General features: G+C 43.6%; 1 protein-coding gene across 1 annotated transcript in view; it reads left to right on the top strand.

Moving 5' to 3' along the window:
- Window positions 1–26,721, top strand: part of LOC139689273 (ras-GEF domain-containing family member 1B-like) — a 226,777-nt gene that overhangs the window by 136,414 nt on the left and 63,642 nt on the right. Inside the window, exon 2 of the mRNA XM_071586319.1 lies at window positions 21,680–21,763. Coding sequence (XP_071442420.1) covers window positions 21,680–21,763 — 84 coding nt within the window. The remainder of the gene's footprint in view (window positions 1–21,679; window positions 21,764–26,721) is intronic.

Raw genomic sequence — 26,721 nt, 5'->3', positions numbered from 1 at the left:
GTGGAAAATTACGCCCACAGCAGCGCACTCACTCATGCAAAAATCCCTTCATCCAATACTCATTCAAACACATATACCGGAAACCAACAAAAAACTGCACCCCAGGATGCAGCACGAAAGCCATCCTACAACACGCAAGCCAGGACACAACAAGCAAGAATGTGAAACACCAATAACATATGAATATGCACCATGAAACACTCTACCCCCCGAGGAGACTGTAAAAGGCAGGGAATGCGACCAAACGTTGCAGGTAGCAGGAATTTCCCCCGCGGAGAGGGACGAGGGATTGAAAGGGAGACTTAAAAATAGACGAACAGAACACTAATTACATCATTTGGAAAGAATTGGTTATAATATCAAAACACATAAGGCTAGTGGAAGAGCATGCATTTAAGTAGAACTAATTATTTTCTAGACGCTGAGGGTGGCAAGTGGAATTTTTGCTATCTATAACCCTGCAGTTGCTATCCCGTATTGTCCGTGGGAAGAAGGAGTCCTTGAGTCGGCTAGTTCTGGCATCTATTTCCCAAATTTTATATTCATGATCGAAGCGACCAATGTATGTAGGAGTACGAATAATTTGCGAGGCCTCGGTGCTGAAACATGCGGATCTGAATTTATTTAATAATTTCAATCTTGCATTGAATCGTCTCTCTTCTAATGATTCCCACCCAAACTCCATGAGCATTTCGATAACGCTTTGCGTTTGCGTAAAATCAGACTTCAAAACACCAATCTCTTTGACAAAACAAGCGAATCCCCATCTCATTTACATCTATCAATCAGCAAGAAAAAAGATAAATTTAAAAATATTAAGCTATTACATATAATACAATACACCACACATCAATCAAATTATTACGTATATTCCTTACATCTTTTCTTAAAAGTAACGCTTAAAAGTACGCTCTGTTAGGAAAGGGCTCGAATATTTTTGCAGGGAAGGTGTTCCAATCAAAAATTTTTTTTATTTAGAAAAGAAAAATTTTAATATTTGTTCCCTGTGCCCGGCATTTTACCTTAAATTTGTGGTAATTTCTCCCTATAAAATTTGGGTTCCCCGCCTCTTTCCTAAGATCTGCCCAAGCTTTCTCCCCCTTCAGAATGCGGAACATTCCACAAAGTCTGCTTACTTTCCTTCTAGTTTGTAGAGGTTCCCAGCCCAGCGTTTCTAGCACGTCAGACACACTCTCTATCCTCCTATGCTTCCCCAGTACATATCGGGCAGCCTTTCTTTGCACCTTTTGCAGTGTTTTGATATGACCTTCATGAGGGTCCCATGCAAGAGAAGCGTACTTTAAAATTGGTCTTACTAGGATATGAAACGCCTTCTCCTTGGTTGCTCTAACGCTCCCTTCAGGTTTCTCATCCCCCAAGGAAGAGTTTTGAAAGCTTTCTTATAGATGTACTCCACATTTAGCCCCCACCCTAAGTCCTTAGTTAAATATACAACTAAGTATTTGAAAGTATCGCTTCTAGGAAAGACATTTTCTGAGAATTAATATCCACTATTGTTTCTATGTACCTTGTTACTAAAAGTAATGGATTTCCATGTGCTAACATTCATATACATCTACTTAATACCCCGCAAGCCACCGCAAGGGCGTGTGGCGGGGGGTATTTGGACACCACCCGTAATTTAGAAAATAAAAAAAACCGCATGCAAGAACCACAAATTAATACATCCACAAAGAAACATGGCATACATTCATGCAAGAACACTTACACCCCACACATGCAAACACTCTAACTACATCTTACATACACATGCACCTGAAAGTATACCTAACAGCTTTGCAGTGTTTAACTTTGCTCCGACTTGTAAATTCAATGTTTTTAATATTTCTAAAGTGACTTCTGTTTCTTACTATTATAATTTCTGATTGTTCGGGGAAAGAATGAGTATTTGTATCCATCTGTCCTGGAATCTATCTCCCTTATTTTATCTTTGTGGTTTGATCTACCCATAGTATAGTGTGGGGCAATTAGAATTCCTTCAGTGTAATAGTTAAACTCGTTTGTTCTGAACCTTTCTAAAAGTCTAAACCTCGCTTGTTCTCTCCGCACTTCAAGTGACTCCCAGCCTAAATCCCCTAAGAGACCTGTCACACTTGTGTTCTTATCATAACAATTTTTAACGAATCTAGCGGATTTTCTTTGAATTTTATCTAATTCTTTTTGCCATATTTCTCCCAAGAATCCCAAATACTTGCGGCATATTCCAAATGAGGTCTAACTAATAAAATAAACAAACGAGTAAAATAACACCTCTCTTTAACTTTTTCATCACATTTCCCCACCACCCGTTTTATGAAGCCAAGTTTCTTTAAAGCTTTTTCGTATTTTGTCCTGATAGGTGCTCCCCATGAAAGGTGTGGTGTTGGAGCAACACCCAAATATTTAACTTGAACGGCCGTAGTCAGTACTGAACCCTCTATTTTGTAGTTTATATCCTGTTCCTCACTTCCTTTGTTCCAAAATTTCAAAACGGCGCATTTATCTATATTAAGTGTTAACCACCATTTATTGCACCATTCTGAGATAGTGTCTAAGTCCCTAGAGAGTAGCTCGCGATATAGTGGGCACCTCATTTCCCTGTATACCACCGTGTCGTCAGTAATTGACCTAAGATTGCGATCAACGTGTGTGCTTAAGTCATTAATGTATATTAAGAACAGAAGAGGCCCTGTTACACTACCCTGGGGGACGCCCGAAGTTACATCTCTATCCGTTGAGCACAACCCATCTATGACTACTATTTGTTTGCGATTTGACAAGAAGTCTCTAATCCAATTATTAATTTCCTCATTGATTCCATAGTATTTACGTTTATGTAACCGTTTATATTGTGGGACTTTGTCGAAGGCTATTTTTAAGGCCAGGAATCCTGCATCGACTTGTGTGTTGTTTTCTCCCGATCTAAGTATATCGTGAATGAAGAGACCAAGTTGTGTTTTGCAAGATCTGTTTTCCTAAATCCATGCTGGTTGTGGATTAGTATTTTCCTACTATCAAGAAATCTCATAATGTTAGTGACAATAATGTGTTCCAATATTTTACAAGAGATCGATGAAAAAGAAATGGGTCGGTAATTGGTTGGTTTATCCCTATCACCGCCTTTATAGATGGGAGTTATATGGGCAAGCTTCCGGTCGCGAGGCACTGAGCAATCTTCTATCGATTTTAGAAAAACAATATGTAAAAATGGAGCAATGTCTTCAGCTAATTCCTTTAATATTCCTGCAGGTATTTCTTCCGGACCAGGTGCCTTGTGTGCTTTGATACTACGGAGCAGATGTACTATTCCCTGCTTGGTCAGTGCAAGATCGCTCGTGTGTTCCCCGGGTTGGTGTGGAGGATCGTTTGGTGCGTTTGTGTTTTTATTGTAGACGCTCTGGAAAAAATGGTTTAAAATATTTGCCTTTTTCACGCAATCTGTAATGGTTTCTCCATTTTCCGTCTTCAAAGAATGAACAGTTGGACGTTTACCCTGTATTTCCCTAACATAGGGCAAGAATGACTTTGGATTTTCCTCAAGATATTCGCTTAGCATTTTAGATTTAAAAGAGTGTAGTGCTCTGCGCATAATACTTTTCGTCTTCTACGACATTCTTTTAGTTGCTGTTGGGATGTATTCATAAAAACTATATCATCAGTTTTTTAATTCTTTTTGAAATTTGGCTGTAACTTTCTTTGCCTTCTTAATGCCGACCTCACTCTTCCGTTGTACCATCTAGGTTCATTACTGTCGCATTTGAGTTCGGACGAGATGTACGTCTTCATTTCTTCGCGTAAAATATTTAATAATTAATTCCAAGTGTTCTCTGAATTGGTTGTCAGTGTTTTTGTTTTGTATTCTGGTAATTTATTTTTAAATATTCTGGTAGTCCGTCAAAATTTGCCTTGTTGTATAGGTATATTTTACGCTGCTCACAATTAGACGACTCAATCCTCAACAACCGTACCTGGATGAATGGCAGACGGTAAAAGAGGAAAAATGAGAGAAATGGGAGAGGGATTGAAAGGAGCAGGAGAAAGAGTCTTAGCCTATCAAGCCGTTATTTCTTTGACTTATTATTTGCCATGTCGTGTAAACTGTGGAGAGCGGTTAATTTTGTAGTACATGTTTGGCAATGCGTGATTGGTTGAACTTCAAACCCCACCTAAGTCACAATTTCAGTAATGCTTAAAATATGGCACCTTATAACCTTCTTTTTTTCATCGCCAACTCTAGTTTTCACGAGTTTTAATCAGTTTCATTCCGTCCAAGTGTATTCTTTTTAAGAATTCAAGATCAACATCGTGATGCCGGGAAAGAATCTGTCATGTGCTGGAACTCTGCACATGACACATGCTAACCATAGTCCTTCAGCTCCAAATAGGCACGTTCCCTAAAATTGAGCTAAGGATGTATTTGGTAAAACTCATATTTTAATAAGCATTCCAAAAAATTCATTTAACAGACACCCCTCGATACATACGCCCACACATTCGCCCAACCGAATGAAGCACTTGGGGGAATGAGTGACTACCACATGACAAGTCCGCTCATGGATTTTATCAGCTATGCCCGCTTCATTGTCTTTCTTAAAAAATTCAAAGAATTAACATTTAATCATTTCGAATGTATGTTTCTCGCGGCGTTCCTTGACATGATTCAAATCCTTTCGCTGGATATTAAATATATACCTCTTTATTGTCACCCGACGACAAATACAAACGCTCCCGAGACCAATTCGGTTGAGAACTACTTTTTTGTTACAAAATCCTTTTGAATAGTTAGATTTATTATGCAATGAATGCAGTTGGTAATGAAACGCTGTCATTGCCGATCTTATGACAGAATCGGTGTGATAGGGGTTGGAATTGTATCTGTCACAACGGTTCTAAGGAAATAAGGTTCTTAAGAAATGGGACATTTCCAAGAATTGCGGGAGTTGCCGTGGCAGTAACTTTTAACGAAGTCATCCGCTAATGGCGATCCGGGTTTGAATCCCGGTCAAGGTAAATTGGTTTTTACAATCTCAAACTGTTTCAAAGCAATAGAAGACTGTTGAAGTTAGAATACATGAATTTGTTTAGAGTAGTAGACTGGCGTATCTATTTAAAAGAGTCCAGGAACCGAAGGTAGCCCATCTAGGAAGGGCTTGAGACAAACACGGGCGGATGTTGGGGGCATAAAAGGAAGGAATTTGTTGGGGAAAGAAGGTTTTACAAGGAGGAGAGTGTTGCAGACAGGGGCGTTGAGTAAGAATGGTAAGAAAAGATTGGTGAAAACTTTGATGTGGAGCGTAGTTATGTATGGCGCGGAAACAAGATCGTTGGAACAGATGATAGGAGGCGTAGATTTGAGAAGTGGGTGCGGAGGAGGACGGAGAAGGCGAAAAGCACAGAGAGGAAAGCAAAGAAAGGAGTTGAGGGAGGAGGGGCGCGGGAGTAGAGAGGGAGGTTGATTTCGAGGCATATTGAGTGGCAGTGGAATGCTGAAGACGGTGACAGATACGGAAAGCAAGCGAGGTCGAGGGATAGAAAGCGGGATTGAAGGTGATGAGAGGGTACGGGTACGCAGGGGTGGTTCCCTGAAGTGCAGGGGTAGGGTGTCGCGTTAGTGGAGCCACTCGGAGGCGTAGTCCGTGGGTCCACGCTAGCACCCTTTGTCGGTGGAGCGCTGTCCCTAGGGGCCATAAGTATGTTCTTATCTCGCTTCTGTTCGATTTCGATTGGCGTTCATTCGGACCATCGATGCAAGCATTCGTTTCAGGCACGGAAAGCGAAGAGACGAGGCCCGCGGGTTGGAATAGCAGCCAACAGCACGGGTTCTCTTGGCCTCCCCCCTCACGCAAAGGCCCTCCCCTCGCGACGGCGGCCGGAGCCGAGACCGGCGGCGGCCACGTCCGCCACTCCCCGCGGGGGGCGGGGAGGGGCTCGCGGCGCTCATTTCATGCGCCACCGGAATTATGGCTCCCTCAACCCCCTCACTCCCTCCCGCCCTCACTCTCACCCGCCCTCACTCCCTTCATTCCCTCCCGCCCCCTCACGGACGCATGGAGAAGCACTTTCGTAGCGGAAGGACTCATTCGCTCGATCGCCTCCGGTCGCCTCGTCGCCCCCCGCCCTCTCCTCTCCCCCGTCCGCTGCCGATTCCTCCCCCTTGTTTGCGCTCGGGGCTCGTGTTATATCACGCGTCGTCGACGTGGATTCGCTTTCAGTGTTGTTTCGTCGCAGCAGCATTTAAATATCGTTCCGTCGTCAGGGATACATTCGATTTGCTGGTGATACGACCGTGAATGTTTCGCCTGTCATACGTACAATATATTCGAACAAGTAACGGTGATACGGATTGATAGTTTCATGGTCTATGGTCCATAACAGCAACAACAGTCATTTTTTACGCAATTAAGCTCAACAATGATATTATTTTTTCTCTCAAATTTCCTTGTATTATATTTCTAAAATAGCTTCTCTTTCCCCTTCTTGGGGGAAAATTTCAATTCGCTTGTTGATATCTTACGCCAAGAGTTATATTTAATTTCATCATTCGTTTTGCTGTTTGGCGCGACTCCTGTGAAAACCGTTTCAGATCCAGGTCATGAATAAACTGTCAATCGCGACATCTAGACTTGGTTGTTATGTATTCCTCGAATCGTTTCCAAATGTATTTATTCGGAGGAATTCTTTTATTCATGCGCCACGATTCGCGTGTGGTCGCGGAATGGCCGCCCCTCCCTCGCAATTAAGCCCGTGTTCACGATAAGGGATAGCTGTCCGCGGGAGATGCAGGTTCACGTGTCCCTCGAATCATCGCTGCTCTGTAGCCTCGCGTGGAAGGGCTCTTCCTTCGGCCTCTCCCTTCCCGAGCGCGGTCCCCCTTCTTTGAAGAGAGTGCGGAGGCTGGAGCGGAGAGATACCCGTTTCCGCGGGCTCCGCTGGGGTTCCAATTGATCAGACGCACAACCGAGAGTCGCAGACGAGTGTGCCGTGGGCGGCTGATTATGGTCCCCCGTAAGTATTTTACTGTGCCACCATAGACTGCTGGGCATTAACTTCCATAATTAACCATCTTTACGACTTGCCTCCTCAGTCACTCAACATTTTGAAAGGCCGTCGTGCCGGCCTAACTGCCCGTCTTTTCCCCGAATTCCTCGCGCTTGCATCCCTCTCTTAATCCCGACACCCTGCTACAATTCGGCGTCCCTCAATAGCCTTTTCATATCTTCCCTCTTCGAATGTCTCCATCACTTACACGGTGCAATATTGGATATCTAAATGTGTCGAAGAAAAAGTTGAAGTTTAAAACTCTTTTCTAATACTATTGTTGGAATCATTCGCTCCTGAAAGAACTATACGTGCTTCTAAACCAACTGAACCATGGCTGAAACCAGGCGTAAGAAAAATTCATGGCTGCTCGCGATATATTTTCCTGCGGTTTTAAGAGATCAAAATACGTAACCATGCTTGATAAGCATGAGAAACTTGGGGATAAAGCTAAGCAGGAGATAAGAAATACAAAAATGATATATTTTGACTCACCTACTAGCAAAAGGGAACAGTCAAATAACCTCTGGATTAAACTTGCACTCAATCTACTAAATTGCAATTGCACTCAATCTGGACTAAAAATGCAAAAGAAAGCACTCCATGATAAACTAAATAACAATCTATCACCTGTTAATACATTTCAAATTGTTCCGGTTACACAGTTAGAATTTGGCAACCCATTGTGAAAAATGAAATCCACAGCACAAGGTTCTGAAGGAATTCCTATTCTGCTACTTCATGAATTAACTCATCCCATATTTCCATGCATTGCAAATATTTTCAATTGCTCGCTATCTCAGGATACATTTACTTCTTTGTGGAACAATGCATTAGTTCGACCAATCCTAAAAAAATCAAAAACCACAACTCCAGATTACCGACCAATTAGCTTCCCACCTGCCTTATCCTGAGCTAGAGAAATTTGTTCATGAACAAATCACACATTTTATGTCAAAGCATAATATTAAAGAAGTAATCCAATCTGGCTTCCGCAAAGCTCACAGCACTTCTGCGGCTCTGGTCAGAATAACTGATGACCTTGGACGAGCTATGGATACAAATATTGTCCCAAATCTTGCCCTATTTGCCTTTGTATACAAATTAGCTTTTGTTGGGAACTCGGTAGTTAAATTAGGATGGCTACATCTAGGTCCCCTGTTGCCATGCTCGAAGGCATTGGCGAATGCGCGGCTTTAAGGGTCCGTATTGTCATGCTGGAGAGAATGGTGCGGGAGCTTCAATCGGAGATCGCCGGCCGGAGGGCTACCCTCAGGAAAGATGGTGCTCGGGGTGGGAATACGAAAACCCACCACGCCCAAAGAGATGTACGGATTCGTCCGAATACTACACGTGGCCGGGCGATTAGAGACCTACCTCGTGTCCTATCTCTCAACGAGGGAGTGTCTCACGTCCGTAGGTCGGACGATTGGAGGGTCGTCTCTCGGGGCAAGGGGAAGGTAACGCTGCGGCGAGGATTGGACTCTGCGGTGGCAGATACCATCCCCGTCTCCAACAGGTACCAGGTGCTGTCAGATGACAGCACCACCGTACCTGCAGCCCCTACCCCTACTCCGAGGGCGCTGCCTAGGGTAAGGCATCAGCGGTCCGGAAAGGAGGCAACCGTTATATTAGGCAGTTCCAATGTGCGGCGTATAATGAGTCCGCTGCGCCGCTGGAGCCAAATTGAGGGTTTAAATCAGAGATTGCTGGAAATTTACCGGGAAATCGGAGCGGACTTCGTTAATCTGAGGCCTGTCCTCTCATCGTGTCGGGTACCCCTTATTCACTCCGGGGTCCATTATATTATACTGCCAAGGCATCGCAGTTGGTAGCGCAGGTTACACGAACACGTTTCCAGGGTTTAGCATAGCTGGTAGGCAAGAACGTCGGTCATATATTGGGAAAAATACAGTAGAATCCAGGGATCTTTGTCAATTCAGATCAGGTTATGCCTCTCAAATCCCCAAAAAAATGGAACAAACTACAACAAAAAATTGAACAAATACTTGCGTTAAAGCAACATAAAACCCATGTAAATTTAATAAAATTGGTGCCTCTAAATACATAGCAGATAGATTTTGTTATAATAACGCATTCTTTCCAACATCGGGAGAAAACAGCACACAAGTCGATGCAGGATTCCTGGCCTTAAAAATAGCCTTCGACAAAGTCCCACAGTATTAACGGTTACATAAACGTAAATACTATGGAATCAATGAGAAAATTAATAATTGGATTAGAGACTTCTTGTCGAACTGACTTGTTGGAATTTCAGCTATTCTCATACAAAAGTTACTTCCCATATTGCTTCCTGTTATAATTCATATCTTTATATGGTCTATTCTAACTCGAACGTATCCTATACTCTGGAAACGTGCCCTGGTCCGTCCCATCCCCAAAAAATCCACACCCACTAACATTGCTGAATACCGACCAATCAGCATTTTGCCTCCTTTATCAAAAGCATTCGAGAGACTCATTCACGAACAATTTTCAAAGTGTCTCAATGAAAATAACTTACTTGATCCTCTACAATCAGGCTTTCGGTCCTCCCAAAGCACAGCTACCGCTCTCCTTAAAATAACAGATAACATCCGACTATCCATGGATCGCAAAGAGGTGACAATAATGACTCTCCTAGACTTTACCAAAGCCTTCAACTCTATTGACAAAGATATTCTCTTTGCAAAACTTCAAAACCTGAAATTTTCTTCCTCGTCTTTACTGTGGATTCGCTCATACCTAAGTAACCGATTTCAAAGAGTCATTACACCTAATTTTATCCTCTAACTGGCTTCCAATACACAGGGGTGTTCCACAAGGATCCATTCTAGGACCCTTGCTTTTTTCCCTGTATATAAACGATATTAGTAAAGGCATTTTAAATTGCAATCATCACCTTTGTGCCGATGATTGAAAAATATATCTACGTTCCCGCCTTCAGGACCTACCTACAATTATAAACGAAATTAATTCAGATCTAGCTGCTTTGTCACTATGGGGAATAAAAAAATTATTGAAAATAAACCCAATCAAAAGTCATTCCATTATAATCGGACAACATAAACTACCTTCTAAAATAAGTATTGATAAACTACCACCACTAAAATTGCAAGGATCCATCATACCATACCTAAGGACAATAAATAATTTAGGCTTAACCATAAATGAAACATTATCTTGGACTGATGATGCAATTATTATCTGCAGAAAAATTAACTCATCCCTGCATTCACTTACAAGGTTAAATCACATTGCTCCCCCCTCCTAAAGGATGCTTCTTGTGTCCTCTCTTCTCATACCCCACTTTGATTACTGTGATGTAGTATACCAAGACCTTTCACGTGAGATGAAAACCAAACTCCAGAGGACTTTCCCACAAACCTAATTCTTTCCTTAGACTTTCTTTATTTTATTCTTCTCTATCTTCACTGTCATTTAATTTCAGTATGTGTGTATGTGCAGGTGTTTATATATAGTATGTATATGTATGTATGTATGGTTTTTTTCCGAAGAGTTGGAGAATGCTTTACGCATCATTGCAAGTCATCGGGACTTACGGTGTTTGGGACTCTCCTAGGGTGGGCACTGCTGCCACCGGTGTCCATCCCTTGGCCTACCCACTAAACTCCCAACTCTTTAGTGCCTGCCCCCCGGAAACCGCCGCTAGGCATCACTTCGGTGGGGCAGTCATGCCCTTAATGCCACTCCCGATGCTATTTCAAGCTCCAGTTAACTCCGCTTCAGTCCTCCTTTCTGCCTGTCGCCTTAGGCGACTCAGCTCCTCTACAATTTTTGATTCGAACGCGACCCCAGCATTCCAATCCGACTCGGACCTAAGTAGACAGGACCCTAGCCCTTCTGGTGTCATAGGGCCCTGCCAAGTGCCAAAAAATAAGCCTCGTGCCTCGACGAATCTTGGGCACCGAAACAGGACGTGTTCTACACTCTCGTCCTCACCTGGGCAAGCCGGGCACTCCGCACTTCCATACACCCCAATGCGGGGCAAAAAACTACGAAAGTTGCCGTGGCCGGTAAGTACCTGGGTGAGTTGGAATGTCAGATGGCCATGTCCTCAGCTGATCCATGCTAAAACGTCTGGGACAATCCAATAAGTCCAACGGCCCTCCATAGCTTCATCCCACCTCAGCTGCCACTCTTTTATCAGTGCCGAAGACCATTGATGTCGGCTGTTTGACCGGGCTTGGTCCGGTCCTGTATTCCGCCTTGATCCGTGGTAATTCCTGGCGCGTTCATGTGCCAGGAGATCTAAGGGAAGAAGTCCTCCTATCACAGATAGAGCAATGCAGGATACTGAACGATAGGCTCGTGTAACCCTGAGGGTCGCAGTTCTGTAAGCTCGTCTACAACTTCCTCCATAGCTTCTGTTTTTGCTCATTGCCTCGTACCATATTGGTGCGCCATACATGATAATGGAGGTAACCACCGAAGCGAGTAGTCGCCGCCTAGGTTCTTTCGGTCCTCCAATATTCGGCATGATGCCTGTAAGTGCTCCTGCCACCTTCGATGCCTTGGTTCCTACCTTCTGGAGGTGCTCCTTGAATCGGAGCTTTCCATCAAGAGTCACTCCGAGATACCGCATCGCATCCGCCGTTTGTATTGCCTTTCCTTCTACGAGGAAGGTGGCACTACTCCTGGCCTTGGTGCGTGCTATAAGTATCGCTTCTGTCTTTTCCCCGGCGAGACTCCCTCAATGACTCTAAAGCCAGTCAGAGGCCTACTCCATGGAGGAATCCGCCAGATATTGAATTCCTTCCATGCTTTTGGCAGTAATGACCAGTGCCGCATCATCAGCAAAGACCACAATCGATACTCCCTTTCGAAGATTTAGTCTGAGTAAGCCATCATAGATGATTTTCCAGAGCAGTGGTCCTAGGACTGAACCCTGTGGCACTCCTCCCGTGATGTTGTACGAGTGTGCTCCGTCGTCGGTGCATTGATTAGAGTACGGTCACTAAGATAGCTCGAAATGGTCTTACGCAAGTAGAGCGGCACCTCCAGGCGGTCTAATGCCTCCATTACATCCTCACATTATGCCGTGCTAAAGGCATTCCGGATGTCCAGTGCGATAATAGCACAGATTTTCTTTGTGCCTCGACTACCCTCAATAGCATCCGTTGCTGAATTCATTACGCGGCCTATGGCATCAATGGTCGATCGACCTCTTCTGAAATGTATGTACTATATGTATGGGTTTATATGTGCGTAATTATGTATGTATTTATGTATGGGTATGCATGCACATATGTGTATGTATGTACATGCAGGTATGTATATATGTGTGTGTGTGTATATATATATATATATAGACCCACGGATCTCAGGGTAAATTACATATCCTCGATAGCTGCCTTGATAGCAGGACGTGCCTGTGTTCACCGAGTGTCTAAAATCGCCGGCGTCCGAGGCTTCGGTCGCCGGGGTTTGGAGAGCGGCACTGCCGGACTCTCTCGGAAATCGAGGTTCCGATCGTGTTTTGTTTCGAGCGGCGGTTGACCGCCTAGTTCATCAAGAAGCGCGCAGTTTGACTCTCGACTTCTTCCGCCGGGAAGGCCGTACTTTTGTTTTGTTTAGTGGATCTAGACTGACCTTGACGCCTGGTGTAGAGCTTAGGCTCCTTTTGTTTGCTACCGCCGGGTGCGTGTGGCGGGGAGGGAGCGTTCGTGAGTGTTTTATTTCCCTTTAAAGTGCTCGTTTTTTTTTGTTGCGCTTTCCTTCTTCATGCTAGTGTGCTGAATTTGATTTCTTCAAATGGCTGTGCGCCGTTTAAACACGCTCGCCTTGCAAGTTGACGAGAAGGCGAAGCCCCCTACCCCGTTGGAGGTCCACCTCTTCACGTTAGAGTCGCTGGGCCTCACACCCGAAGAGATAGTGGCGATCCAATTTGGATACAATCGCCATTTGATATTCCTGAAGTTGGCAACCGAAGCTACAATGACTAGGATTTTAGACAATACTCCGCGGAAACTACCGTTTCCGTCTTTAAGTGACCAGAGGACGACAATAACAATTGACGAGACTTCCGGCAGCCCGTGTAATGTCAGGGTTCTTTGTCTCCCCGTGGAGACCCCATTGGAAGACATAACAGGCGAGCTCCAACGCTTTGGTAAAATACATCGCTCGTGGGAGAACAGGTGGGAGGGAGAAAATATGGCGCGGGTGCTTACTGGCACCAGGGTTGTGCGGATGACGGTCGAGAGAAATATCCCCTCGTACCTCCACATCGGCGGCAACCGGGCCATCATCATCTATGAGGGTCAGCGCCGCACTTGCGCCCGCTGTAATCAAGAAGGCCACGAGCGCAAGACCTGCCCTCGGAACCAGGGAGGTAAGAGCTATGTGGAGGCAATGATGATGCCCTCCAACCCTAACGCCGCCGTGGAGATGGATCAGCCCGAAGTGGCTGTGGAGGAGAGAGCGCGGTCGCTTCTACTCATCGAGGGTGCGGTCCCGGCTGCTCCCGTTGGTCCCCCGCATCTCCCTTCAATTGGAGGGAAATGTCAGCGGGAGCGAAAATCGTCAACGGAGGAAAGGGAACCGAAAAAGAAGAGGACAGACAAACCCAAACTCCTGGTCTCGAATACCGTTCTACAAATGGTTCACATACCTACCACCTCGCCTAATATCACACGACCTCCAGCCCCCGTCTCCGTGAGCTCGTCAAATGAGGAGGGATGGTCTTTCGCCCCCCTTCCCCCCGCTCTCGCCATCGACGCCCTCGCTACGCAATCCTTGCATCACGGGTTTCAAACACCCCAAGAACCTCTGGTGACAGGTGAGGAGGATGCATCTGATTGCGATGTTTTCCAGTCCCCAACAGCTCATCCCTCGACCCCTTTATCATTGACTGTAAAGGAAGCGTCACCGACCCCGGAAGTCGACCCGCATACAAGTTTCTCAAAGTCAAAAATCCCACATACCCCATCTTCTTTCCCCATTAAGGACAGTCAATGTGTCGACGATCTTCCCAGCGCTTCTCAAGATACGGACCACAAGCAACTATCTCCCCTGATTTTTCCCGACCACAACCCTTCCGCAGATGAGCCCCAGTCCGCCATTCCGACCCTCCCCGAGGGTGCGTCCTGCCCCTTGGCGGCCCCCAGCGGTGCTCCTTCGAAGAGGGCCTCCTGTGGAACGCTGCCGAGTTACCCGCTCTACGTGGAGACCACGGCTGGCTCTTCCTCTTCGGACGAGGCCGGGGGGGAGGGATGCGGCGAAATGCCGCGTCCTCGCTCGTCGACCCGTTGGACGAGGCGTCCCGGGAAACGGCGAAGCACTCGTCGCCCGGGGTCGAGTCGCGACCGGAGCGACGCTAGCCACGATCAGAACTCTGGGAAGTGATGTCCGGTAGCCACCCGGTGCCGGACACACTTCGTCCATCGTTGAAGAGTTTTTTTTTTTGCTGAATGACTGATTGAATCGATAATTTCAACCCTGCCGTTGATAATTTCTTACAATACATAATTTTCCATTGCTAGCTAAAATCTCCCTCCTAATATCTGTGGACCTTGTCTTCCTTTCTTTTTTTTCTTTCTAAATGTTAATGGTCAAATTCACGAGTATGCGTCTGTATGCATATGCTTATGTATGTGCGTGTGGATATGCATGTGTGCGTATGTATGTACAAGTGGATATGTATGTGGTATATGTATCATATATGTATCCATGTATACACTTATACTAAAGAAAAACATGATGTACCCATAATCTGTGACCTGATATTATGCATAATGCTAACAAACTCTGTAATATAGTATTCTGAACCGAATAAAATAATTTATATCATAGCTCAAGTGGTTAAGAGCATCCGCCCGGCAAGTGGAAAGATCCGGTGTTCGAGTCCCGGTTGAGGAAATATTTTTACTCTTGTGATCCGTTCGATTCCGCCTTCCCCACCTCTATTGTGTTCGTCCTTTATACGTGTTCCTATCCCTTTTCCTTATATATGTTTCTGTATATATGAGTATTTATTCGCCGTTTGGCGGGATTTCGTGTTTGAATGTGTATATATATATATATATATATATATATATATATCTATATATATAAAGGAGAGTGTTTGTTTGTATGTATGTAATTTGTTTACTTTTTTGCTGTCATAGAAACAGCATTTTTCCAACTATGCTAGCAGGATACTTTTGCAAGAACACTATTGTATTCAGAATTGCCGAGATATTGTACGTGGAATACATCAAGGAAAGTCTTTTTTAGAAGAAAAATGGGCAACTTTGATCCTGAGAATAATATTTATTCATGTGACGCATTGGGCCGAGTCTACACAGTCCATCCTAACAACGCCGAATGTTATTTTTTAAGAATGCTTCTACATACCATTAGAGGACCTCGCTCATTTGCAGAATTAAGAACGGTAAACGGAGAAATATGTCAGACATTCAGAGAAGCTTGCCAGCATTTAGGGTTGCTAGAAGGAGATCAACACTGGGATGACTCATTGCGAGAGGCCAGTTTGATTTCTCTTCCAGGACAAATCTGAATTTTGTTTGCCATCATAATAACCTCCTGTAATCCATCTAACCCAAAAACATTATGGGAAAAATATAAAGAATCAATGAGTGAGTATATATTGGCTAAAGTTTGAAGTGAAAATCCTACATTGGATATTACGTTTAACTCCGACATTTTTAATAAATCTTTGATTATTTTGGTGGAAAAGTGTATCACCATGGTTAACAAGACTTTAGTGGAACTCGGTCTTTTTGCTCCTGTACAAGGTCAACAGGGTGTATTTTATCCAGATTATATACGTGAAACTAGCTACAATGTCTTAGACTTAGAAGCATACATCGCGGATAAAAAGCCACTTCTTAATGAAGATCAGAAATTCGCGTACGAAACAATAATGGATCAAGTAGATAAACAAGGAGGAGGTATCATTTTTTTTGATGCTGCTGGTGGCACGGGAAAAACATTTTTAATTAATTTAGTTCTCGCTGAAATCAGGGTTCATGGAGAAATTGCTCTAGCCGTTGCATCTTCAGGTATTGCAGCGACATTAATGGAAGGAGGAAGAACAGCCCACTCTGCCCTTAAGTTGCCACTTAATATTTCCCGACAAGAAAATCCCACATGTCATATAAATAAAACAAGCGGCCAGGCACAAGTTCTTATAGAATGTAAATTGATAGTATGGGATGAGTGTACGTTGGCTCATAAAAAATCTCTTGAGGCCCTCAACGCAACACTTCAAGATCTTAGAGGAAACTGCAGTTTAATGGGAGGAGCTCTGGTACTCCTGTGTGGAGACTTCTGTCAAACTCTGCCTGTCATTCCAAAATCGACTCCAGCCGATGAAATTTATGCCTGTTTAAAACATTCTGTTCTATGGAATCATTTCCAAGAAATTAGCCTTAAACAAAACATGCGAATCCTCTTAAGAGATGGGAATGCTCAAAATTTTGCAAATAAACTTTAGGAGATTGGAGAAGATAAATTAGTTATTGAAGCATCTGGTATGATAAAATTGTCATCAGATTTATGTGTATCGGTGAAAACTGTCCGCGATATGATACAAGCAGTCTATCCTAACGTTAATCAAAATTATAAAAATTAAGAATGGTTTCGAGAAAGAGCCATTCTTGCTCCTAAGAACGATGATGTTAATGAAATTAACAAGGAGATACTTTCCATGCTGCCAGGAGACGTGATTGAATATAAATCGGTTGATACCGTAGTGGATGCTGACGAAGCCGTCAATTATCCAACGGAATTCCTAAATTCACTTGATCCAGCTGGATTGCCACAACATCGCCTTATACTTAAAGTAGGATCTCCAATCATTTTATTGCGAAATTTAGATCCACCAAAACTCTGCAATGGGACACGATTGTGTGTGACAAAATTGATGAAAAATATAATCCAGGCAGTCATTTTAACTCGAAAAGGAAAAGGGAAATAAATTTTATTCCACGGATACCTCTAATCCCAACTGATCTTCCCTTCAACTTTAAAAGATTATAGTTTCCAGTCCGGCTAGCTTTTTCAATTACCATTAATAAATCACAGGGACAGTCTTTAAAGTTTTGTGGTGTTGATCTAAGATCGCCATGTTTTAGCCACGGGCAACTTTATGTTGCTTGCTCCAGAGTAGGTTCGCCTAAAAATTTATATATTCTTTCTCCTGGATATGAAACAAAAAATGTAGTTTATAAACAGATGTTAAATAAAAAAGATTCTTAAATTTGTATGAAGTAGTGTATTATTGTACTTTATAATTTGTTGTTTTTATTTATGTAGTATATTTATATTACTGTTTCTCCCTAACCCGTGCAAAGCCGGGTATTCAGCTAGTATATATATATATATATCTATATAAATATATATATATATATATATATATATATATATATATATATATATATATATATATATATATATATATATATATATATGTGTGTGTGTGTGTGTGTGTGTGTGTGTGTGTGTGTATGAGTATTTTCCATATATATATATTTTTTTTTTTAAGGTAATCTACTGGTTAAGGTAGGTTTTTGGATGGACAAAACTACCGCAAAAACATTTTATTACGCGTAACAAAACACAAAATCCAGTGACCTAATCTACATCAGACCCCTATTCATCACTGAGTACTTTCGTCCTCACTTCATCACGTCCAACATACCTATCGTGTTCATTCGCTTTCCTCTTTTGCCCCACATTCTCCCCTCTATCACAGTCTTCAACATCCCACTGCCGGTCAACAAACCCTTTAGCCACTTTTCCTGCCTCAATAGGATTTCCAATCCGGACTCCCCGTTTCCCAACCGCACCTGAGCAGTCTGAGACATGTACAGGTTGCGGATTAGCCTCCTTTCCCTCCAATCTATTCCTATTTTCTGTTGAATAATCATTAGTTTTTCCCAATTCACTCTATCAAACGCTTTTTCGAAATCTACGAAACAGGCAAACACCTCCTGGTTGTGTTCTATATTCCTCTCGATTAATAATCTCATTACTGCAATTGCATCACGCGTACCCCTCCCCTTCCTAAACCCAAACTGATCATCCCCTACGTAATCATTTGCCCTACTCTCTATCCTTTTGTTTTTGATCCTGAGAACAACTTTAGCTGCGTGGGATATCAAACTTATTGTCCTGTAGTCCTCACATGATGTAGCCTTTACCTTTTTCGGAATAGGAACTAAAACTGATCGCACAAAGTCTTCCAGCCAGATTTCTTCCCCAAAAATACTACGAATCAGCCCAGAGAGCCTCTTCCTCTCACATTTTCTTAAACATTTCAATAGTTCCGCGGGAATGTTATCCACCCCCACCGCCTTATTTAGTTTCATCTCCCTTAATGCCTTTCCTATCTCATCGACGAGTATGCCTGGACCTAAGCTGTCTTCATCTACGTCATATTCTTTTTCAATATCTAACTTTGTTGGTCTAAGTTCTTTACTATACAGTTCTTCTGTATACTCCTTCCATCTCTCTTGGATCCTTCCTGCGTCAACTATTGCCTTACCCGCCTTATCTCCAACTGTTAGCTTCATTACTTACTTCCTGATAAAGATTTAACTTTTCAGTACAGCGCACCGATTTCACCTTTCCTCTGTATGAATTATATTGCTACAATCCCTTAAGCAAGCCACGGTTTGTATACTCCCAATTACTTCCCTAACATATGACCAGAAAGCTTTGGGGCCAGTGTCCAAGTGCTCGCAAAGTACTTTGCGTTTAAAGTCCAGTAAGGCGCTACGTAATTGTGTTTTGGTTTCAATTTTAGAGGATCTATATGTGTCCCATAATTGTTTATTCTCAGGGGATGATGTGTTCACGCCTGCCCTCTTTACCCTAGAGTGTAGCATTCTCTGCTTTCGAAGGGCTTTTCTAACGTCTTTATTGTACCACCTGGGGTCGCGATTTGCTTTAACGTATTTTATAGGTATGAAATCTACGATTCCTTTTTGCATGATATTGACAAATTCTGTCCAAGTTTCTTCCACGTTGACATGACTTAAGCGGGTTTTGAACTCGGGTAGTGAAGAGTTTAATTGATTGGCAAAGGATTCAAAGTCTGCTTTATGGTAATTATAAATTTTTCTTTTTGGTTTAACAATCTTTTTTATTTCTATGTCCAAGTGCACATTAATTGCTTTATGGTCACTCAAGCCCTCATCAGTTGATACACTAATAATCCGTTCAGGCGTGTTTGTGAGAAATAGATCCAATATGTTCTTTCCACGGGTGGGCGTGCGTACTGCTTGATGGAGGTCGTTTCTTTGAACCAATTTTATCATGGAATTGCAAGATTCGCGATCGCGAGTCCCAGATTCAACGATATTGCTGTCCCAATCTATACCAGGGAGGTTAAAGTCGCCACCAATTAGGTTGATGCTGTTATTTTATTTACGTGTAAAATGGTAAATTTGATCGTTGAGGGTATGAAGTATTTTCAAATCTGAGTCTGGAGGTTTGTAGAATGAGCATAAATTTATGTTGGGTTGATTGGTCCGTATTAAGGTGCACCAAACACTTTCTATGTTATTATTTTCAAATGAAACTTGCCTGCTTTCAAAATGACTTTTAACTGCCACGAAAACCCCTCCTCCGGGTCTTGTATCTCTATCGTGTCGGTAAACTTTGAAATCTATTGGGAAAATTTCTTGGTCGTTTATGTCATTGCACAGCCAATTCTCTGTGCCTAATACTATATCAGCGGAATGAGTTTGGATTATGTGTTCTAGATCCGGTGATTTGTTCTTGAGGCTTCTGCAATTTATAACAAGTATAGTTAAATTACTTTGATGTTGAATAACGTCCTTATTTGTGCCTGACCGTAATTTAGGACGCCTTTGTGGGAAAGTACGTGTCACATGTCTTTCTAAATCAATGCCAGTGTTGTCGGTGACTTTTATATTTTTATTAATAATATTATACGCGCTATCCCCAGATGTTACTGACCCACTAAGTGACCTGCCCTCTATCCTAAAAAAGGCCTACAGTGGTCGAGTATCCTATCCGCTACTTTACTCGCCGCTTCCGCCGTGTAATGGACCCCAGATCGGTTAAGGGGAGTCCTGCAAGATCGGAGGGTTGGCCTCAGGTCGACGAAGGAGGCTCCTATGTCCGAGCAGAATCTCGATAGTCTCAGGTTTATGCCTTCCACTCGGCTCCAAACCAGAGACTTGCGATCCTCCCTCGGAACGATGCTGCAGACCGTTAGTCCCAGCCGAACCCCCTCGACGCCCTGGACGCGCTTCACCTCGGAGCTCAGTTCCCTAAGGGAACGGAGGACCTCCTCGGATCCACAGTCAGACTTTGTGCGATCAGTTTAAGTTCCTATTCCGTAAAAGGTAAAGGCTACATCATGTGAGGACTACAGGACAATAAGTTTGATATGCCACGCAGCTAAAGTTGGTCGCTATTATTATTGTCTTTTGCTATTATTTTAGCGTCGTCGAACAGAATAGAGTGTCCGGGTTCACTCCAGGCGTGCTCAGCGATGGCCGATGCCCTAAACTGTTTGGCCTTGGTTGCCCTCTGGTGTTCACTCATGCGTGTTTTCAGCGCTCTGCATGTTTCACCGATGTACCATTTGCCACAGATGAAAATACTTCCAGAGAATAATCAGAGAGGCCATTGAAATCGTTAAAAGGCCAGAAAATTTTAACAGAGAGAATGGATATCCACTCCACAGTGCGTGGAAAAGAATTATTCCGCGCAAATATGAGGACGTTCCCTGATTGGCCAAGAAATTTCCCGGTATTGGCGCCGGATTTTCCCTATATAAGACGGGACAACAAGCTTCTTTTCATCCTTGACCTGAGGACGCCAGCAGGATAGCTGGCGAAACTGTTGTGCATTTAAACGACATACGCGTACGCAGCCCGAAAAATGTGGAAATCACCTACTCATCGCCGCGGAAACCTGCGAACGAACATACCTACTACATTTAATATTGAAGGGGAGAGTTTGAATTTTTATCTACCTCCTTTTCTTATTTCCGCTTCTATTTTTTTCCCGCTTCGCATTTGCTTGGTTCGCCTCCTCGAGGAGATGACTAATTCTTCTGTCCTTGTAATCCATTCTAAGGTATCATAATATCTCGAACATCGTGTGCCGTCCCAATTTGCAGAGGGCCTTTTCCAAGTGCACGAATGCCACATTTAATCACACGTTTAAGTGTGTATCCTTTTTTGACCCTTGGCATCAAGCCGAGGCTCGCTCCTCGATTTTTCCTGAATTCGAATTGGTTTCCTTCAAGGCTTTCTTCTCGTGTTCTCTCTACATTTCGGCTAATTGACAGAGAGAGAGATTTTGATGCGTGAGTCGTCAGGCTCAGTATTCATTCACTCTGCCGTTTTGCCCACTCTAGAAATGCGAAAATGCAGGAGATGAGTACCCAGGTTCTCTTTAATAACGATACCTCTCTTGACCTCACACATATAACGGGGCTCGCTTCCGGCAAATGCCCGCTTCAGGGAATCTCCACCCCCGGCCTGTTCGCGGCGCGGCTTTCAACGGGACGTGTCCCGTACACCTAGTCCGCGTGATGACTTACCGCTAATTAAGAATGTGAAAACCGACTCCACGACATAATTGACATGTGCTCGTTGGCTGCTATTTGATCCGTGGTCTTCCTTTTATTCCCCAGGTAAGCGGCGTGCGCAACCAGCCCGTGCCGGTCCACAGGATCAAAAGATCCGGAATCGGCTCCCCCGCTGCGGCATTCTACATCGTAAGTACCCACAAGGCCACCTACCGAAAGGTTGTAGCGGCTCACCTTGACGTCTCCTATGGGCTTGAAAGTAAGTGCAATCAGCCCGGAGTTTGAGAAATGAATTTTTCAGAGTGAGCAAAACTTCACTTCCTTAGTCACAAAATATGTTGACAAAAATCTTCCTTCTGCCAACTCCACCATCTTGAAAAAATGGCGGCCAAACGGTATTTTATCAAAAAGCATGATAGCTGTGCTGAGATTTGTCATTTAGGCGCCTAAATCGCCCAAGTTAGGATAGACGCCATCTTGAAGGTAGTCCAAAATCGTTGGGCAGCGAAAGGGCGCAAATTCACGCTCCTATTTCGACCCGCGGATTTAGGACACAAGACGTGTGTATCCTAAGTTTATTATAGGGATAAATTCGTTAAGTGGATGAGTTGATATTTGAATTTCAGGTATGCATTTTCTTTAGTCAAATGTTTGTTAAAGGAAATGCTGACTTTAAAAATTTTTACCTCTTACTTTATAAATTAATTAGTGTTCCATTAATTATCAGCGAATGTATGCACATTGTTGCCAAAGAATGATTGTTCACTGGCTCTTAAGAGATAAGCACGCCGGTATGGCATCGAATCGGAGTAGATTTATATTGTGCCAGTTTTGTTTGCTTATTTACAATATAAGTTGTGAAGGTTAATAAACAACTCCTTTGCAAACAATTAGTTAAGATTAAGTACAGCTTACCCGTTTTTAATTTTGTGTGCAAAATTGCCTATCGTTCAATAAAATCATCTAACAGCCGTAATTGAACCAATTATAAAATCACAAAGTTATTCGTCTCATGTTAATGCTGTGATTTCACTTACCTCTACAGTATTTGCCCTTTAAGTTCATCATTATTATTTTTATTAGGTAATCTACCAGTTAAGGTAGGTTTTTGGATGGACACAGCACCTAAATAAATATTTTGTGACTCCTATGAAAACACAACATCCTACTCTACATCAGGTCCCTCTTCATCTCTGAGTACCTTCTTCCACCCTTCATCCCGTCCTATATCCCTATCCTGTTCCTTCCCTTTCCTCGTTTGCCCAACATTCTCCCCTCTATCACATTCTTCAACATCCCACTGCCGGTCAATACCCCTTCATCCACTTTTCCTGCTTCCATAGGATTTCTCTCAACGAACCCCTCTCTTCGCCCACCATACCAAGTACTTCCTCATTTGTTTTTTCCTATGTCCATTTCACCTTCTCCATTCTTCTCCACACCCACATTTCAAAAGACTCCAGTCTACGTCTATCCTCCTGCTTCAATTTCTTCAATTCCTCGGCTACAGGGTGTCCTCTAGTTCCTCGAAAGATTCTTCCCCTCACACCCCTTGTCGGCAAGTCTAAGGGACAGGAATAGATAGATAGATAGTGGTCTTTATTTGGGCGAAATTGAGACCAAATGGTCCCTTCTTCCATTTAACCCATCGTCGTATAGGAATAGGCGCTGGAGTTGGAGCTGGAGGCGACGAAGCGATCGAATCGTGTCATTCAAATGCATGGTCGGTATAAAAATTATCGGGAAAATTTCGGAAAAATAGAATTATTTCAGATGTTGCTGCAATGCCTCAAAATTCTTCAATCAGTACATCCCTTGAATACATTTTTGCCCTTTTGCGGCTTTTTCAGCAATCGAAGGCTCCCTGGTAGGCGGAAGATCCTTAAGGGTAGGCGTGTAAGCTTCTTTGGCGGCCCTTAGGGTCCTGGAGAGGTGTCCTTTAAAGAAGGGAGGATTTCACTTATATAGGAAATAGAATGCTGGTGCCAAGTCGGGACTGTAATGGGGTTAGGGAATCGTCGCGATGTCGTTGCAGAATGTCTTATTCGCAAGCAGACAGACACTCGACTCTGCTCTTTTGGTCGTCCTTCAATAAGACCTTCCGGAGGACGAGTTTAGCGCAGTTATTTCACATCGCCAAATGTTCAGTGATAATGATGGTGTGCACTGTCATCTTATCAATGCCAATACGATCTGCGATCATGCGCACACACCCAACGGTCTGGATTCAGCACTACACGCACACGTCAGGAAACATTGTTACCGATACTTTTTGTACATACCTAGTATAATATTCAGGATATGAGCCCTACCATAGGTACTTTTTGATTGCCGTTTTGTTTTCTAAATGGCGATCTGTGACGCGCCCGTACCAAAAACCAATTCGCTAATGCAAAAATGGAAATGAAAAACAATTTCATTTATATATGTAATGATACCCATAGTTTTATAAAGCTAAATAGCCCTCCAAAGATATGTATTGAATATAGTGACCATCCATAAAGCAGATGGAAGAAAATTGCGCCAACAGCATATTTTTTGCAACGACTGGATTCCTCTTGAACTTGCCAACCTCTAAACGTTTCTCTGGTACTTGGATTCTCGTTGGATTAGGGCTAATTGGGCGGACTCTGCAACATTTTCAATTTCTTTACTTTTGGAACGAATCATTAGTCGATAGAATCCTCTTAGTATTTTTGGAAAGTTCAATTTCAGGAATACATATTTCGTTAATAAGTTCCTGCGTATTTTGTAAAAAAAATCTAGTAACCGGGACAATAAGACGGTTCCCGTAAATTAATGCCGGCGCAGTAAATTACTATATTTCTACACGCTGAAATAACTATTTGAAAACTACCGTAAAAAACCTGGTGTGCGGCATGAGTGAAATGCCTGTCACGCACTTCCCGCCTCGGTTGCGGCCATCTTCTCCTCTCCCTCTTCCCACAACTCCCGGCGTGCTATTTGTGCTCCGATTTGGTGGCGTCACACTCATAGGATACTGCGATCATCACGGGCACTCTTTTCAGTACTTGACAGATTCTAAATCTTATTATTAATGCCTACTTGATAATACAAAATATCTGGAGAATACAAGTGCTTACTGGAAAATGATGCCTACAATCTGCAATAATTTTGTTACATATTAAATTCCATTAATCTCAGATAAATACATATGATATAACCTCGATTTTACCCGCATCATCCTGGTCTTCATGAATATGGGAGTGTTTTGTTTAAATTGATGTGATGATCGATCCCAAATGTACGCATTTAGCTTTCCGCTCAAAAAGATAAGCGTCATCATTTCTCTTCGATGAAAGGAAAGCTGCAAACTTGATGTCAGCCGTCATTGTAAAATACGTATACTCGTTTAAATTACGGGATAAGTTGCTAACGAATTAATATTTGTCATTAGGGGAGTTTTCTAGAGGCCATGACGGGTATAGGTTTTTTAATTTCCTCAAAGGCTACTAGTTTTCGCGTTTTCGCATTGGTATTGTACTATACCATACGTACGTATGTTCTTAAGTTCACGTAAATAATATTTACTTAAATATTTGACTCTAGCCATGGTTATTCTGAAGCTGATGTGCGCTCATCCCTCGCGTATCCATCTGATCAATTTCCAAATATATAAAGGTCTGATTCCATGACAGGTACGGCATTCGATGAAACGGTGCGTTCGCAAACGTTTAATTACTGCTAAAAATGATCGAAATAGATAATTAATTTTTATTTTTTATTCTGTTGGCTTCTACCACGTAGACACCATCCATATATAGTTATACAGTTCTCCCGGCGTCTCCCTTGACCTTTTGAACGCCATCGTCGGTGGAACTCAGCATATTGCGTCAAAAACCATTGTTCCATCTCATGAGTGGCGCCATTCCTGTCGTTCAATCTCCAAACTCACAATAGTTTTTGAGTCCTGGAAATAAGAAAAAGTGGGTTGGATCGGGAGAATGGAGCTGATGGGGCAAAATTCCAAAGCCTTATGCCTTTGATAGTCGGTCCCTCCATGATTTTGATTGCGGGTCGCGCCATGTTTACTCCTGGAAAGAAGTCGTGGAACCCAGCGTGCTGACTGACACCTTTGACATGTGCAGTTCTTCGGGAATAATTTTACACACCACACTGCCGCACTAACGAAGACCAGTCCAATGTGCACTCACGTGGATGGTTTCTGTTCAGTCCTCCACTCTGGCCTCCTGATCCCTTTTGCCATCTTCGCCCGTTTCCAATCATAGGTCGTCTTCTATCCCACTTTGAAGGGCCCCTGCCATCTTTATCCACGACTCGAAGCTGAATAGCCTCATCCAGTTTCATAAAATATATTTATTCGCATTGTTTTACCCTACTTTACGCACTGATGTCAGTCTGCAACGCGGAGGGAAGGAACGCTCATGGTGAGATTGAAGAGAGGGACTCGTTCGCCGGAACGTGCTTCCTCCCACGACCCACCCACCCATTCTCTCACTCATCGCCGGGTGATCATTTTCGTGGCTCGAAGCGCTCATTGGTCGTGGAATGCATTGATCTCGTGAGCAGACGCGCGCTCTTTCCATTCACCGATGAATACGAGAAGTGACCAAAGTCACTCGGTTTTGTAGACGGGCCATTTGTTCCAGGCACCTGGTTTCCCTCCACAATTCAAGGCCGCAAAACAAGCTGAAGGGAGCGGCCAAAAATTAAGATACCTTGGGTAGATTTCCGTACCCTCCCTCCTTGAGGTGAGGGGGTCCGCCCCTCGAGGGTCAGGATTGTGTGTCGGGGCAGAGGGGTTAATCGGGGGTTGGGCGGTGGGTGTTATCGATCCCCGCCGCCGGACACCCCCGCCCACCCCCTTCCCCAACGCCACCCGCCCCTCCCAACGCCACCCGCCCCTCCCACAGCCGGCGCCTCCCACAGCCGACGCACGTCCTTAATGTTGCGGCCGCGTAATGGATGCGTGGCGTCGGGTTGCAACGCTGGATCACCCCCCCCTCCACTTCAGCCCCTCCCCCGCCCTTATCTCCCCCCTCTCTCGCTCGACCGCGTTTACGCATCTAAATCTTCGCCCTGATAGCCGCCGCGAGGGCGAGCGGCAGGGGGTGTTAGGTCACCATCCACTATGCTCGGTGATTGGTGATAAAAGGCATTCGGGA

The sequence above is a fragment of the Hetaerina americana genome, unplaced genomic scaffold (assembly GCF_022747635.1).
Source record: "Hetaerina americana unplaced genomic scaffold, ioHetAmer1.1.p SCAF_22, whole genome shotgun sequence".
NCBI lineage: Eukaryota > Metazoa > Arthropoda > Insecta > Odonata > Calopterygidae > Hetaerina > Hetaerina americana.
Note: the sequence above shows the minus strand (reverse complement) of the source record. Positions and strands in the feature narration are given on the sequence as shown.